Below are 18,858 nucleotides of genomic sequence, written 5' to 3' on the forward strand. Positions count from 1 at the left end.
ATGTTTCATAAGTTTATTCTGTCAGCACTTTACTAAAAAAATAGCATTTGCCCATTTTTCAAGAAGAGTTCTCTTTCACTGTCTTGCTTCACACAAGTCACATTAACTGTGCTGAAGTAGTACAGAAAAAACTTCCACACATTAATTTTAAAGCCTCCTGACCTGATACAGAAGCCACATGCATATCAACACTGAAAGGAAGCTTAGAAAAGGTCATATATGTGAAAATTAGTAGAAATGTGCCAACAATTTGTAATTACTATTTGTAGCAATTACTATTTGTAATTACTAAAGCATTTTTAGCTTTTAGTTCTACAGGAATCTTTTCTGTAGGTATGTTTAGTCTTAACTCTCTTTTTAAATTGCTTTTAATCTACATATTCTGAGAGTTTCTAGTTTGAGGTACCTGATATTCCAATGAAGGTGATTAGCTTTTGGTGTACGTGTTCTTTACATGCTCCACCACAAAAAATTAAGTTACAGTATTATCAGCATTTCTGTCTAAGGAATATTTATGACTTCCCTTCAAACTCCTCCAAAATTCCCTTAACATTTCCCATCCTCATAAACACTAACAGCAATGATCCCAGCTACTGGAATGTTAAATAGATTACAGAACAGTTGGTGAAATTCTGCTTTATATCATCTTCAGTACAATACTGAACTTTAGCCTCCTTCACACGTGGAAAAAATGGGAATTCTCCTCACTATTAAGTTAGGGTGAAAGTTTTCTTTAATACTGAAACTCTAATAATTCAGTTAAACATTAGTACATACAACTTTTATTAAGTTTTCTACATCTAAGTAGACTTTAAAATAAAGGTTGGTGGCAACTTAGAGTGGAGCTCAGAAAGAGCAGAAACTTCTAACAGATTGGGTACAGATTTGGTACAGACTCCCCCACTGATCCTGCCTGACACATAAGAGATTTGCCTACTTTATTATTGGAAAATTCAGAACCTGGAAGTGGAAGAGAGGAAGAGATTCAGAGAATGGGTCTCAGTTGCTGGGTTTTATGACTTGAGGGATGTAACCATCACGAAGCACAATTCCAGCCTGGGGTGAGGATGGACTGTCACCCTGAGTTCTGCCCCTAGAAGTTTCCATGTAGTTGTCCCAGCCTGGGAAAGGACATGCCCCTCTGTGTTTGCACTACTACACATTCCTAGAAAAGCACCAACCTACCACTTTCCCCCCCTGCAGTCCTTGGCCCTGCTGCTCGTCAGATGTACAGAACCTCTCCCAGCTGTGCCTTGGAAATTTATACATTTAGGTTTATATATTTGCCCCTACAAAGGTAAAAAAATCCTTGTAGGGGCAAATGACCAAGTGTTCTCTGTTCTTCCTGAAAGGTTGGATGACAGTTGGACTTTTCAACATTTTCTATATTTCACACAGCACACGATTAAGTACAAAATCTTGACACACATCTAATTTCACCCAGCACTCCCAGAAGTTTTCAATCCCTCTCCTTGGCAACACAGAGCTTCCTTAAAATAGAAGCCATACTAAAGGTCAAGAAGGATTTTAAGAAATCAGGACTTCCCTAAAAATAATTGCACTAGCTCTAGGAAATTTGAAATGAAAAGAAATTATAATCCACTAACATACAGTGATTATTCTTCATACACCTGAATTCTTAGGCTTTGCTGAGAAACTTCACAAAAGTAGACAGAAAGAATTTTGCTTAACACAGAGGTGCAGACCCCCTCCCAAAAATATGGCAACTGCTTCAAACAGTGCAGAGCCCCAAAACATCAGAAATTCAGATGAAGGCAAACACAACAGTGAACAGAAATTACAGCGGGAAGATTTAAACTATATTTAATCAGTTGACTTTTTCTGGTAAGACCACCATGGGATTTACAAACACAGCCAGTATTTAGAGTTCAGGGATCAGAATCTCAGCCTGTAAAATTGATGCAGCTTAACTGAAAGCACTGACTTCACTGGAGTTATTCCAAACTGTATTCTCCAAGGATCTGGGGCCAACTATCGAGTGTAGCAAGGATTTTTCCCAGTAGAGTTATATGTTGTACACCTATACATTATTTCTCCATTATATTATTAAAGATACTATTTTTCCTTCATGCTCTAAATGTTAAGACTCTGCTGCTCTTGTGAGGAGTCTAATGTTGAGGGCTTTTTCACTATGAACTGTAATATAGCTGACAACTGGCCCCTTGAATGGCTCCTGCAATATTCAAGGAAGGACAAAGTTTCCCTTTAAAAACCCTTTATTAAGTCCTCCCCAACTCCCTCTTTCTGGTGTCCTAAATTTAAATATCAAGGCTATCAAAGAATTTAAACTTTTTAATATTAGCATAATAACTATAATTAGAAGGTTGATTTTTGCTATTATCATGCTTTATATTCCCATTACTGTAAGATCAAAGTACATTATCATACTCATAGCATTTGAATCACAACACAAGACAACTAAACAACTTCACAGCCATACCTATAAGATATATTAAATGAAGTGAGAATAAAACTATAAATAATTCATGCAGTATCAAGATTCAACAACACTAGCAGTAACCAGTTTGACCTGATGTGCATCAGGAAAGTATATTTTACTTTTAGACTAATTTCTTCAATGTCAGGTTCTTTTTTTCTGCAGAACTGTTCAGCTTTTTTTTGAAAAACAGAATTGTTCTGCTTGTTCAACCTAACCACTAATAATGATGCCAAGACAAAGGGGAGGACGAGGATATTTTGCTTTCTTTGTCCAAAGGTGATGCTGTCCTACCATCACCATTTCTGACCAGTTCACTAAGTGCTCTTTTCTGAAATTTTGAGGTGGGCCTTGGAAGCAGATAAAGGAAAACCCTGCATGAAAATAAATTAATGTAGCTACTTCTGCAAATATTACAGCACAGAAATCACTAAAGCTCATCCTCAGTGCCCAAGCAAAGGCAGCTCATCCATCTGCCCAGGCTCAGCTGCCACTCCAGAAGGGCCTGTGTCCCCCTTGCCTCCCTGGGTCTCTCACATGCCCCCGAGTGTCTAAAATGGCACTAAATCCCTGCCTTCAGGCAGCTCAACCAAGTCCTTAATTTGCCTGCCAGGTTAGGCACCTCTGCATTGCTTCTCATTTGCGTCTGCTTTGTGCTCAGTACAGGACATTTCAGCGTGATTTAGCCAATGACAAGATGTCTCTACCATAACTCACGCTGCCAAAGACAGCAGGAGACAGAAAAGAAAAGAAATCCCTCATTAAATCTCATCCTGCCACCGCTCACACAACTTCTTGCATGGGAATAATTTGTTTTAATACCAAAAAAGTACTTTTGCAATTGCAAAAAGCACACCTTCAAGAAAAGAAAAAAAAACCCCAAACTCTAACTCTTCTGGAAACTAATGGAAATGTGCATTCCCAAAACCAGTGATATGCCTGTATTATTCCATTTTACTCAGAGAGAAAACAAACAAACCAACCAAACAAAAACAAAACAAGGACAAAAAAACCTAAAGGGAAAAATGGTCAACAGAAGGTGCTTTCTCATAATTTGTATTCTCATGTCAGGCTTTCCCCAGCAGATGGGCAGGCAGTGTTTTTAGCCCTCACACTGAACTAGCTAAATAACCCATTCAAATGCTACAAGAGAGAGGCTCCTTTTAGCACAGCCTGACGTTGTTGCCATAAAACAGGTTGGAGAAAAGACAAGGTGTCCACGCTGCACACCGGGCAGATGTAATTCTGCTATGGCAATGTCTTGCATACAAACTCCCCTTCTCCCTCCTTCCATTACCCCTCAAAGACTGTATAAAGAAAATTTCCAGCAAATTGATGTTGTGTTATATATTTTATATATTTTTTTTTTTAAAAAAAAAAAAAAAAAGCTTATTTTTAATCTGTGTCTCACAAAACAACCAGTGGAAAAACCTGTAGCCCTTTCACAGTTCACGTTAAAGATCTACACATTTTATTTCCTGATTTATTTATTTTTTAAACAGTATACAAATATACTTGGGTCTAATTCATATTACCTCCTGTATCAGTGGAATTTTTCTATGTATGATTACACTATATGTTATATCTAGTATGAATATATTTATTATTAATACTACAATACACAGAGTCTAAAGATGCATATTTATCTGCACAAGGAACATAGGTGATTTTTAAGTAGATCTTAACATTTTAACATGAAACCTAAAACTAATAGGTGAAATTCTAAATACAACAAAAATCCATAGTAGAGTTCATACTGATCTCAGTGGCATAACTGCTTAAAAATTACTGGCCTTTTACTGTGATTAACACACTCTATGCACTTAAATTAAATACTTGAAGAAGTAGTCCTGTAATTTTACTTCAGAAGTGTTCCATGTCAGCAATGTAAATTGATGGCAGTATGACCCAGGACTGCTAAATTTGAAATCTTCTAATTTATATTTGAAATTTTTGTTTATTACTGTATTTTGGACAAACTGCTCACTCTCTTTAGGGCAAAAAGTACAGCCTTTTGAAGTCAGCCTTGTGTAAAGAATCAATCTTTTATCTACTAAAATACATAAAATGTACATTAATTTCAATGGGGGATTTATTCTTTATGTAGATCACATAATCTTTAAAATATTGCCTCAAAAACGTATTTTTTATCGGTTTCTGATTTCAAAATGATTACTATTGTTTACTAATAACCATCATTTTAGCCACAATAGTCTCCTAACTCCACAGAGTTATAATTATAAACTTTAGCAATTATGAATAACAACAGTTCTTTCCCTTTACATTATATTAAGTTTTGAATGACTTTACAAATTACTTGACAGCATAATTTTTTCCTATTATAACTAAAATACCACATAAATGAAAACTTTGCCAGGATTATTTAAGAATTCATTGAAGAAACGCCAAAAAAAAAGTTTAGAGGTTGGTTGCTAGTTTGGTTTAAATGAAGACTTACTTTTTTTATGCATAGATATGAAACACCCTACAGCAGTTTTCAGCAAAAACTTCTTTAGGATACATGGGTAAAAGTTCTATTCCCATTCCTGCTGTATTCTTACAATCTCATGTTTGCCCCAGGTGGGTTCTTAGAGTATTAGAAACTCGACAAGCCCAAAGGTATGTGGAAAAAAATTCTATTTAAATACCTAATCAAATGCTTTAGACTCCTTTGAGGTGGGAAACGCTACAGTAAAAACATGCAAGAGTGTAAATTGCCTCTTTCTTGATTAATTTCTTCAACATTGTTATTTAAAGTTTGTTCTTCTAATACTTCCTCACCTTGCCTGGAGCACATTGCAAATTACACGGCTAATCCATACAGACCATATCCATGTCATTCCATTTTTTATTAATAACATTTCACTCCTTCATCTTCTCTCTGACTCTCCCACAATGCTCTGAATTCCTCCTCGGTTTTAAAGCACTCAGGTTGACAATACTTAGAGCGTGTTCTAATCTGCCTCTTCGTGGTCTATCAAGTCAATGATCTGAGAACTAAGAAGTGTATAATTAGCCCCTGACATGTCCAAAGGAACTGTTATGGTCTATCATGTCACAGGCATTGACCCAATAGACTGTAACAGTTTTGGTCTGTTGGATTAGGAATCAATGTTTTAGTAACTCCCTAACACCGTATTTATCCAGTCTGCTGAATACATCACTTGGAAATATTTTAAAGCCACACTTTCTTCCGATACCCTCTGAGAGCAAAGTCCATGTGATCTAGCAATGAGATAAACCCTACTTTAAAAATATTAATCAATCCTTTTTTCCCCTCTTTAAGAGAAAAAGTATGCACGAAAATTCCTCAAATGAATATATTCACAATCGCAGTTATTTACTACCAACTTTTATGTTAAAGTAAGAAACTCCCAAGTTAAAAGTCATGCTACATAACCTGGTATAGGCTGGACCTATTAAACAAAAAGCAAGAGAGGACACTGAAGTTGACATGTACAGAAGAGGTGCCTTGATTTTGGTTTTGGAACATGATAAGCATTTAGCAGCTCTTGCTGTGTTCAAGGAGAAACTGGAAGCAAAGGTACTGAGCACCTTAAACTTGGAGCACTTGAGGAAGCCAGGGATGGAAATCTAGGTTTAAGTGTACCTCTACCTGCTCTCCCATTTTTTTCTTCAGGATTTCCAGCATGGATGTCAAACCAGATCTTACAGTCATAGCCAAGCCTTTCCTTGTATAGGGGGATTCTTAAAATATCCCTCAATATTACAGTGAAGGAGAATGGAGATTACAGTTAAGAGAAGTAGAAGGATGGTACGAGGGGAACAAGCTCTGACAGGATAAAAGTTTAATAATTGGTGTTTACCATAATTCTTGGCAGTACCACTAAGCTTTTTTGATACTGTATCACCTCAGTTTTGAACTAGTGGAGTGGTTTTAATAGTTCCATGGGTATTACATGAATAGTCACACTACACACAGATAAATCAAGCCTTCAGAGTATCAGTAAACATATTAATTCCACTGAGTATTAGAGAATTGTATCAAAATACCAAAGCAGCTTTCTAGAATTGGTAGAAGATTATATTTTTATGAAATGTAATTGCTTGCAATGTTTTCCTACATTAATATGACTCACTGTGTCTCCCCAAAAAGCACTATATCTACAATGTTCTAGAATGAACCATGTTTCAATCATTGGAAAGTACTGTATACAACACATTTTTATTTCAGGAAATTCCTATTTCAGGAAGTCCCTTACTACATTAAAATCCCTGCTCACAGAATTTCAAACTCTTTGATTATTTTTTTTTCTACTAGATTTTCATTATTCAGAATCATCCACTTTTACTTTCTAACTCATTCACTAAGAGGTACTGTTATGGTTAGAGCATGAGTCATAAACTCTATTTATTCCCAAAACTGTGATCTGAAGGATGAATATGGATCATGAAATATTAACATGATGACAGTGACCTACTAGTTTACCACAGATCAGACAGACAAAGTCTAATAGGCAGATGGCCAAACCCATTACCTCTCTGTAACAGCCAAGTGAATGATTTGATTTGTATTTGCAATAATAGGGAATAAACAAGTTTTAGCTACCATACAGGATATCCAGGAAAAAAGCTAGACCAATCAAACATCATCACATCGAACCTAAGCATTTACAGAAGAAAATTATTATATACATGCTCCATTACTGCTGTTACAAAAGCTAAACAAACCCTCTGTACCTGGTCAAGGATGCTAACTGAGCCTTTTAATCTTCAAAATTTAAGTAGCCTAGGATATGGGTTATACAATTCTTGTTTATGGACCATCTTGTCCCCCAAACCTTTCCATTTCTCAAGATTCCACTGGTATAGCAAAATTCAAAAAGCTTTGAAGATTCCAGCTGGTAGTACGAAGGCTAAAGTTATCACTATATTCTAATTTTTTTCCTCTTCTAACCTGATTCATTTAGAAATTAAAACTGTGTATAGAGCTTTTTCTCCTAAATCTTAGAAAGTAGAGTCATGAAACGAATGAAGCACTACATGTTAAAATATTTATGCTTCTATAAAATTATTTAATGGAAAATTAAATTCTGGCTGAAGATGTTATTATATTTTATATGCACTCAAAATCTTATTTTTTAGTATATATCTCTAGTAAGATCCTCAATAAGATAAAATAATTTGAATAAAACTATAGTGGTTTTCATTGTTTATTCATAAAATAGAAGATCCTATAGTCTACAATATATTTAAAAAAAACAGTTAGAGAAGCTCATATTTTGTATTTTGTATATTTTTATTCTTCTTTGTAAGTTTTCATTCTTTAATGAGTATGTTTCCAATTAAATCAAATCTGTACCTATTCTATTTTAGGATAATCTGATGACAAATATCAAGTATTACTCTCAACTACTTGCCCAAAGAGAACTGGAAAATATGTTAAACTCTAACTCAGTAAATACTACTACTTTGACAAAACTGAATAATACACATAGTCATGTTAAAAGTGTAAATTATTGGAATGTCAGGATTTTACCAGGAGTAAGATTTCAGATCTGGAATACACATAATTTCCATATGACAAAACCTCTGCTGTCAAATTTCATATAAAATCCTAGATATGACCACAGAACATGTAACACAAACTGATAGTGGAGGAAAAAAATAAAATATATTTTATACTACAAAGTGCTATGTGCAAAATATTTTGGAATATGCCTTTTCTTTAAAAAAAAAATTAGTGGGGAAAAAAAAATCAGCTTCCAGTGATGAGGGATCTAATCCAGACAACAAAGAAGTCAATGGGAATCTTCCCATTGTTTGGAGTGAGGTTTAAATTTGAGGCTGTATCAGGAGAAGGGAATGATGCTGAGAGCACAATCCCTGGGTACATCTGTGTGTGTGTGCATGTGTGATGGATGGGGAATGTGTGTGTATATATGGATAGACACCCATACATATATAAACACACCTCAGCCCTGGGCACAGGGGGAGCAAGCAGCACAAGGGGGATGATCTGCCTTTCACACTCACTGCTGTCAGGGGTTTGCTTTATCACACTACCACAGACACTTTCATAAATAATATCGCTGACAAAGTTAATATGCAAGAAAGGAACATAGTTCTTACTCGGCTCGAAGATGCAATAATCAAATCATAGAACACAAAACCAATAGCCAATCAATGTGAATAAGTCTGCCCATAGGCTTAATTCAAGCAAGCCATTCACTGAGCTATGTGATGGATCTGTCAAATCCAGTACAGCATTACAGACATACCAGCAACACCAAGTGAACATGCAATGACAAAATGACAATACGCCCCACTGCCATGCTTTGACTTGTTCTACCTCATGAATATAAAATTTGATGACTTGGCTAGTTTCTCTTACTTTAGACTTGGAGAGAAATCTAACAACTTTTTTTTATTATTCTTTTAAAATATATTGAATGAAAGATGAATAAAAGCTGTACAAATATTTTACTGACATCTGATTTAGTGTCTTTTGCACGTCCTTACAATTGTTGTTTCCAAATGTGCTCAGTTTAAAGACTTTGGCAGGCAAAGCTCCAGAATGGTGAAGAACATATATAGATCAATAGGTCCCCTTTTAGCAATTATACTAGCTGGAAAACTTAACAGAAATATTTTAAATCTTGGCAAGTTAAACGTGATTTTTCTTTGATCCACTTATGCAAAGACCTTCAAATCTTTAACTGCAATTTAGTATCATGATAGATCACATGGTATCAAAATTCAATTCTAAATGTTTTTGAAGTTGTATTCAGCTATTGCATTGCCTCAAAAATAAAACAAAATGGACCTGTTTCCTTGGTGGTTTTGATTCTAAGAAATGACTGGAGGGATCTGCAAGGTCTACCTCTGTTGTGAAATTGGGTTTATGAGCACATGACCTGTCTTAACAAATACTTAGGGGTTTGCATTGATTGGTTCAATGATATTTCCTTGCCACCTGATTCTCCCCTATATATCTGTTCCTTGCCTATTTCCAGCAATATTTCCAACTGTGACAAACAAGGATACCATTGCATTTCTTCACATAGAGCCCTCTGACAGTGATCATTATCCATCGACTTGGTGTATTGATTCTGGAGTCCCAAATCTTTCTGTTAACCTTTATTTTTAATTTACCAAAACATGTCTCCAATCTAAAGATTTCCTCTTTCCATCTCCTGACTTAAGAACCATTTCAAATATGGAATATTGCCATTCATCATGTATATGAGTGGTGATCAGAAAAATAAGGCTTTTCTTACTTTTTAACTTAGTATGAAATAGTATTTCCATGATATGTCACTGCTTCAATAGTAAATACTCACTATTTCTCAATTAATTTCTCTGGCCATCATTTTTTTACATAAACAATAAATATAGCTCATGTGCAATTAAATTCAACAGGGGCTCATATGAACATTAAATAAGTGTATAAGGAGATATGGAATCTTCAGTGTTGTCAGAGGAGTGCAGATGATTATTACATTGAGAAGAAAAGATAGAAGCAGTTGTACTGAACTATATTTCAGCACTTTCAATATTAGTAATTTCACAAAAGTTGCTAAATTAAATTCATTTAAAAAATGAACAAAAAGTTAATCAAATTAAACAAACTGCAGTTGTGAGTAATCAGAGGTATCCATGTTTGCACATAGTTTCCCATATGCAAAGAAGTGTTTGAGCAGATCGTTATTTGTTTTGTTCTCTATGCTAGTTTTGGGATTCTCTCATAAGGAAATTCAGTTACGAGATTTGTAATTAAGACAAGAAAGGTATTCATTTGGGGGAAGCAGATCGAAGATGAGGGTTAACCATGTTTAAAATGAGAAGCTAAATTAAAAAAATCCAAAAGATGTAAAATTAATTTCAGATATTTAAAATTATGCAAGCAAAGACAGGTTATTACAATTCTAATTAGACACAAAGTGTATCTGAAAATTAGACAATTTTTTCAAAAAAATAATTAAGGATTGTAACAACTGCATTACTACTGATTCCATTTCAAGCTTCCTTTACAGCATTTAAGAGCACTATCTTCCTAAACAAATCCTTTACCTTTTTTGGCAGCATAACTCTTTGTGATATTGACTCCCTGCCGTAGCAGAACATGTGACCAACTGATATTTTATCTTCCAGCATTTGATTTCTTTTAGGAGAAGGTACATTGATTCATAATTAAAGCATTTAAAAGTCATCTTGGTATTGTTCAGATTCTCTGTATAACGTATAGGTTTAATTCATAGGAAGAAACACCCTATAAAATGATCCAGGGACACCTGAGCTGGCAAAACCTGACTAACCACAGGAGGTTATTTATAATTGTGTCCTTTTGGTTTAGTAAGATTTTTTTAGAAGGAGGAGTTGTTTTGCATTATAAGCTCACAGAAAAATACTAGAGCTGCAACATGCTAACACACCTTTGTGGAAATGAAATGAGACTATTGAGTAGCACTTCACCTGGGCAGGTTATCCTAAGTAGAAACAGTACATTGCAAACAAAGTGCATCCAGCACAAATCTAGTTGATATTACTGACCCAAAATTAATAAAAAGTAGCTTGCTTACCTGTCTGACACAGCATGCCTCAGCCATACATGCAAATTATTTTATTCACATAACTTTAAGAAATATATCTTCATTACCCAGAATAATAAGCACTTGAAAGGCAAATATGCATGCACAGCATTGTAACATTCATACCATGGGACTTCGGTCTAAAAATACAGAATCCATGAACAGCACTTCAATCTAAGAAATTGTGCACTAAAATTTCTTGATCTCTTGATTTCTTTATGAAGCAAAAACATTTATAGCATTGTCTAATTTAGCACCTAAAAAAATTTTTCAGTACATATTCAAGACTTGAGAAATTATTTCCATGATTCCAAGGGAAAATTTTCTTATATCAGGTATTGAGAAGTGTGACCTTACTTCTCACTGCTATCAGCTACATGTGTTTCTGTCTGTCATGATATATATCCTCCCTTTAGAACTGTACACTCTCCAAGTACTTGAAAATCATTAGAGATAGAATAGATTTTAAAGGTACAGTTTGTGAAGAAAACATAGGATGTTCTCCCTTCTCATTACAGAAATCATGCCCACACACTGCAAAGACTTAATTTTATGGAATTTGACAAAATCCTATTCCTACTGAAGTCAACAGCAATTTAGACATTGACTTCAAAGGGTTCCCAATTTTCATCTTTCAAGATGACACACTAACATATGTGACATTGCTCTTAGTTGATAGAAGTTGTCTTTGCATGTGCAGATTTTAATAATCTTTCTTTTCTGATCTTATTTCCACTAAATGTCGTTTACATTTTAAGGATAAAAATACAGAGAAAAAGAAGTAAAAATATTTTTTTCAGTATTGAAAAAAAAAATCTAATGCCTGGAAAGAAAGCAAATGGAAAAAATATTGTTTTGCATTGGATAGTTCAAGCTTAGACACAGTTCATTCTCAATTTCCACTGACTAAAACAACGTCAATGAGAATTGAGGGCACTCAATAGGTTCAAGGTTCTAAATCAACTGAAATAATACTCCTAAGACAAATAATGATCTTTAGCAGCAGACCATCATGAATCTGTACATATATTTATCTACATTGTACAAGGGTCACAGATGTTAACTGGATGATCTACAGCTTGGCAATGTGCACATCTCATGCCTGATTCTCAATTAAGGCCTAAAATCTCTCAATTTGTGGCTATTCATGGATTATAATAAAACAGCCTGCTTTAGATATCACAATTATCTGCAGAGCAACAAGACAGTTATGAGACTTCAACAAGGCAGATTTATAGAATCATCTTCAACTTCCACTGGTCAAATATTGATGAGCAGGAAACGAGGTCTTACCTGTCACTGTAGGCAGCTGCAGTGGCAGTGGCAGGCTGGGCATACCGGTAGGCAGCATAACCACCCTGAAACACAAACTCACGCTCTAACTGGGTTGTTACAGCACCTTAAACAACATTTTGCAAAATTTAACAACAACTGAAAGAGTACTGTCATGCTGCAATTCAGCTGAGGGGTTAAAATGCACAGGAAATAATTCAGGGAAATGTCAAGGGAATATTTCGGTGAATCGTTAAATAAAATTTTTCACCACAAACTTTTAAGATTTGTCGCAGAGATAAGGAGAAAGCTATGAACTCTAATGATGAACATAAGGCTTTTTTACAAGGCAATGCTGTATTCTTCTCCAAGTTTTCAAGTAGTAATTGTTCTTACAAACAAGGTGCATGTATATTCATACAGCAACTCTGAACTTAAAAGACAAACTCAGCTAATAATCAATTCTTTTTTAGTACAAAATATGATTTATCATGCCTGGCTGATTAAACCTATGAATTTGTGCACTCAATTAACACTTAATGTTACATAGGTTTCCAATTTATACATAAAATTATAATGAAGAAGCAAAATTCTCTTCTTCCATGAATTAACATTCAGTTGTATGTAACAGTAATTCCAGCTGTTCAATTAAGCAAACAGGACAAACAAACACACATTGGAAAGGAATTGTGTGCAGTGATGCATTGATTATCAAACTGTGAAAACAGCAGAGCTTCCTGTTCAATGGACCACGGTGTTATATCAACCATTTCAAAATGATCTCAGCATGCCAATTAACAGGCACAGCCCAGCTCTGCAGATAACACAAACACGATTTACGTCCCAATTAGAATTCTCCCCCCATCGCCCTCTGGGACAGGGGGCTCTTCTGGTGCCTTCCCCACCTACCCCCACCTTAACAAAGAGCTGAACAGGACAGTATCAGCTCGCTCAGCTTTGAATAAAATTCACTCTTTTGCTGAAGTGTTCACTTTAATAGATTGATTTTTTTTTTCTCTTTTTCTTTTTTTTTTTTGGAAGGCTGCATTCACCCAAGATATTCTGCTGAAGCACGAAGAATAGGCCACGATGTGTCAGCCTTTACTGTAACAGTAGTACGCTGTTACTACAGCAACTTTTGTGGGTTTTCTATTTGGATTTTACAAATCAAAATTCGCTCTTTTCAGAAAAGCAATTTCAACCACTTTTACAAGCTACTTCCCCTTCCACCACCGTGCTTGGCGGAATCGCTTTCATCCCTAACACGTGTAAACCTTTGTGGCTTTGAAGATTTGAAGCAGGTTGGGTTTGGAAATCAATCGTTCAGCTGATAATGCCACATCACCCTGAGAATAAACATAAGTTTTACATATCCTGACAGCTCATTAGGAACTCCAGGCTTTGAATTGTCAGCTCACTTGAGGGACGTTCTTCCTGATTTTTTTCAAGCGCTCACACAGAGAACAGGACATTTCCCTCCCTGCTCCCGGTCAGCTCCCTGCCAGCAGCAATTGTGTCACACAAGCTCTGGAATCAGGCAGGAATAAGGATTTGATAATACCCTATGTGCTCTCTCCTTTGCAGGGAGCTGCTCCTCTGAGCACACACAGAGGCAGCGAGACAAAATGCTTTCTCATTTCAGATCATTTGATTTTTATAAACCAATAGAAGGCTATTACTGCCAAAAAATGTATAATAGGCACATATTGCTTGCAGGTATGTGCATACAGGATGTCAAATAATGTCACCAAGTGCAAACTGAGGCAATAAACAGCGAGGCTGAGGGAAGACAATGCAGGCTGCACACTTGGTCTGGCCTCTGCCACAGGGAGAAAGGTGAGAGATGATACAAATTTATCTGCTCTTCCCTCCTGGTTTTTGAGTGGTAATTATAGCATTTTTCCCCTTTATCTTTAATTTTTTTTCCCTGAGTGCTGATATGAGGGAGCACAAATCCTAAAAGCACGAGGAAGATATAAAACTTGTTTTCATAACCCAGTCCTGACAATGTGTAGCAGACTGCAGGTCAATCTGCAGTATGACATGATTTTATGGACCACGTGTAAGACTCCCTCACTTGTCCTGCTGTCCATTCCTAAAACCCCTGACCTGAAAGTGAGAGCCATTCCATGTCAACCCAAATATGGACATCACAGCTCCCACTGTGATCTGGAATTGAGAACAGGCCACCACGAGCAGCTCTGAATCAGGCAAAAATGAGACAGGCTGTTCACATATCAGCTGCTGGGGAATCTGCAGCTGGTGGCCTCTGTGAGGTTTGGTTTTCTTTTCTTTAACTATCCCCCAAAATCGGTCAGTCTGTGATGACAGACCCTTTCTTGCTGCCTAAACATAGGTGCTACGTTCCTTTTATGCTTGCATTTTGATTTGCTTTCATCAAAGAATTTCCGCTGAACAGTGAAGCTTGACTCTGAACTTTATTAAGACGTTTTGGATTCAACCGTTTGACATTTGTGAGAGCCCTGGAAAGAATGAGCATAAAGCAATACAAATAAAAAGAGATTGAAGGTATTGAATTTGCCTGAATTCTCTGGAGAACTAAAATGCAGCATGAATTTGGGTGCCAGGAAAAATATAATCCCCTACCATCCCATGTCATGAACTCATAATTTTAAAATGAGCTGTCATAAATTACACATTAAAACCTGCTTAAGGAAATTATTTTTATGGGGCTTGGTTTCTGCAGTTTTGGTGTCATGCTAAGTTTTCTTATTGTTTTACTTCAATTACTTCAGATAATTTTTCACTGCAGGCCCAAAATACTTGGAGGTAGACTTTACATTGGGAATTGGGATGGGAATCTGATTCAAACCCCTGAACTCAACTTCTGAGACAAGTTCTACTTTACATTTTTTTCTTGAATTTTGAACTTAGCTGATATCTTAGATGAAGAATACACCAGTAAGCTTCACTACATACACATCTCTTGAGTAACATTAAATATTTATCGTCATGCCTTAGACTATATTACAAAATAAAATATTTACAACAAAATTATGTAATAATTACATAATAATAAACAACAATTTTTGCTTCTTATTTATTAGAAATGTTTTAGGAATGTTTTTTCCTCCCTCAGTCTGTCCATTCATACAGTAAGTACCTGACTGTTATGCTTTGAATTATTATTTTGAAAATTCAGCTGAAATAATAAATTCAGACAATATAATGAAAAAATGTCTACTGTCTTATCTGTGCTCCCATATTTGCTACTTCCAAAACAATGATAAAACAGTGTTACAACAGCATAAGTAGTTTTAAAAAATAAGAATAGTTTCACTACACTACCCAAATCACAATCTGTGAATTTGTGCTTGAATTTGGAAAATAAAATGCAACTGGTGGACTATTTTTGTAATTTATACACACAGAATCCATTTTCTCAACATAATTATTCGAGTATTAGTATGATTTTACAAGAGTCTACATTCAGCATGATGAGGCTTTTCCATCAGTCACCGTGTCATACCTGTGCAAACTTATTGCCAAACACAGGCTCTTGCAATATTGCTCTATAAAGAAACAGAAATGGAATGATTTGAATGATTAAGGGAAGAAGGATGGAAAGAAAGATGCAAGGAAGGAATTTAGGCAAATTCCCCAGAGCAACTCATTGTAATTTTCCTCTCCATGTTTTCTATATGTCTGTGGCTCGGGCAACAGAAAAAGAGCAGTGGGATCCATCAAAGAGCAGGAGCCAATTGTTACAGAGAAATCTTAATCAATTTTAGAAAGAAATCACCCACATTTTAGGTAGGATTCGATAAAATGCAAATGAATGGAAAATTAAATGCAATTGAATTTTTAAATAGTGTCTGTGGTGTATCCACAGTAAGAGTAATTTCCACAAAAACAAGTTATACAAACAGGCATCTATAGGTTATAAAACCTTGTATGCATGTGTGCACCTCCTCCTAAAACAACTAAATTATTTTTTTTGTGAATTTAGATGTACTGAATGTTGATTCTATACGTTCAAAATGACTCTAAATGATTAATATTTTTGGTTGTTTTTTCCTGTTATGAATACTTTTAAAATTTTATATGAATTTTGAGATTTAATTGTCCTCAGTTTTTACTTCCTTTCACTCAAGGATCTCAAAGCATTTTGTGAACATAAATTAATCAAGGTTCCAAACCTTCTCTAATATTGAGAATTATGCCTGCCTTATTAGCAACAAACAAAGGAATGATATTAAAAATTACATGAATTATACCCAATGCTGCAGAATATAGAAGTTGCCTTTTCCTTTTCTTCCATTCATATGGTGTTAAGGTTTAAACAACATTTGTTCTGCTCATGGAGTAAAACTTTGGAAGAATTAAAGAGAAACAATCCACCAGCTCTTTGTGCTGGCTCAAATTTTGGAGCAGGGCTGTGGGAAACGTTTGTGGTATTTCTGTATCATGTTCCCAGAGGTATTTGCTGCCTCAGAGAAGCTCTTGGTAATGTATCCAAACAGACACCACCTGCATTAATTCCAACCAAATACAATCTCCAGCACTGGTCTGGCATTTGTTCTGTTTATATCACAAATAAAATGAGAGATGAAAAGATATTTCATCGCTAGATATCCAAACTTTTTAAAAGGTATCAAGGAGTGTTCCAGCATGTAGAGAACTGGAAGGAACAGCTCACTGCTCCCTGGAGACTCTTTTGCCCTTGGAAAAGTCATTTCTCCACTTCTCGTCCTGGTTCTGTGAGTTCCATTTGCAAAACACAACAAATCTTTGGTACTTGAAAGAAAAATTTCAGTGCTGTCTGCAGATCCTTGCTTTTCCCATCAGAACAGGGCCTTCCAGGGAACCTGATGGCACCCATGGACTTCTACCTGAGGTCAAGGGAACCTTGCTCAGGTAATTATATCTGCTTTTCCCTTGGGAATCAAGTGAGTGCTCCACCCTCAACATCATCCTAGTTCTGAGCTAAAGGTGGTGACAGCAGCTATTGGTAGTCTTGTCCCATACCCCTGATCTGCCTTATTCTTGCTCAGCAGCTCACACACGAAAAAAACTATCTTAAACCTCTGTATGAGTATTTTGTCATGGACTTTTGCCAGCTGCAGTATCCCAGGTCCAGAACCCTGAGGGCAGGTTGGAAAATCTTGCTGTGAACAGTGAGACCGACCAAGGGACACAGTTAAACCAGATCATCACCCAGGGACTCCTGCAGCTGGTGGTGACAAGGCTTGGAAGGTTCTCCTGTTTCTGAGCCTTCCCACGTTTTAGGTGTGGATTGAAGAATGACACGCTCTGGAAACATTCTTTATGACAATGGTAAAAAAAGAAAAATAACAGATTTAAGATAAAGCAGAGCAAAAGTGCAGAGCTATTATTCTAACTGAATATTTCTCAGTCTGTTACTATTTTTGCTTGATTTTGTGGAGCGTATTTTCTTATTTTCACAGGTGCCAATCTTCATCTAAGAACTTCTATATTTGCTGGCAGGCAACTTTAATTCTCTTTTAATGACTTTTTCTCTTAGTGAATCAATACTTAATTTTAAAAGGTCTTCCTTACTTCCTAATAATCTCCTTTATTTTTCCTACTCAAAGGCACATTTAAAAAGGGAATTCAATAGCTCAGCTATTTCAGAAGCATTATTACATTCCATATAGAATTATATGAAATACAGAATATATTATATTACATCTAGAATCATGGCTGTTGATTTTTCACTTCAGACTGTACTTTCCACTTATTTTTATATTCTTATTCTCTTCTGTTCCACTGGTTAGTATTAAGCAACTCTGGACATTTGCTGTTCTTAGTTCACCATCCAGTTTTTACCCAACCAGTATCTTTTTGTGTCTTCCTTCCTTCCTTTCCCCTAAGTTGAACCACCAAAGGCTATGCTGATAGCTAGTTATGCAATATTGCTGGTGGTACTCAATGCAATCAGAGCAGGATGAAACCCACTTTGATATACTCATTAATGCATATTTTTGATCTGGCTTTTCAGTACTGTGTGCCTTTTGTTTTGCTTTCTGTGGTATTTTTAAGGTTCTTTTCTCCCCAATCTACTGTTAAACCCTATATTGTTTAAATGCTTTTTTTTTATTCACAGAGCATTTTTCCTTTCACAAAGCTTCAGCTTTGCACTTAAAATGAAAAGCTGAGTAGAACTATGTCATAAACAATTGGGATTTAATAAATAACTCAGTCTGCTGCAAACTACTACACTAAGAACTAATACTCTGTGAATTGTAAAGTTTCACTTGATTTATGCCAGTTCTTTCTATCTCTCTTCCTCCCCTGCAAATGTTTTATATGCAAGAAAGCAAAAATGTGAAGAAAAATTAGTTATGAAATAAGAATGCTTGTATACTATAAAAAATTTTTTTAAATCTCCAGAAGAGTGTTTTAACTCTGTCAAATGCTGTAAAGGTAAACATTCTGTTCCATTAAGCAAACTGAGATATGCCATCAGAAATATGAGGCTGCAACTGAGTGAAAACCAAAGCATAGTTTTGCATTTTCAAATATATAACATATGATGAACCGGCACAGTTATTCTATTTTCTAATGCACATGACTATTGCAGACAACAAAACT

At 35.7% G+C, this 18,858-nt stretch overlaps 1 protein-coding gene across 30 annotated transcripts in view; it reads right to left on the reverse strand.

Moving 5' to 3' along the window:
- The window catches only part of RBFOX1 (RNA binding fox-1 homolog 1), a 1,129,454-nt gene that overhangs the window by 20,477 nt on the left and 1,090,119 nt on the right, over positions 1–18,858 (reverse strand). For all 30 annotated transcript variants that reach the window (XM_027684195.1, XM_027684196.1, XM_027684193.1 and 27 more), the window contains one exon: positions 12,304–12,368. In XM_027684195.1, coding sequence (XP_027539996.1) covers positions 12,304–12,368 — 65 coding nt within the window. The remainder of the gene's footprint in view (positions 1–12,303; positions 12,369–18,858) is intronic.

The sequence above is a fragment of the Neopelma chrysocephalum genome, unplaced genomic scaffold, assembly GCF_003984885.1.
Source record: "Neopelma chrysocephalum unplaced genomic scaffold, ASM398488v2 Primary Assembly neopelma1_65b, whole genome shotgun sequence".
Classification (NCBI taxonomy): domain Eukaryota; kingdom Metazoa; phylum Chordata; class Aves; order Passeriformes; family Pipridae; genus Neopelma; species Neopelma chrysocephalum.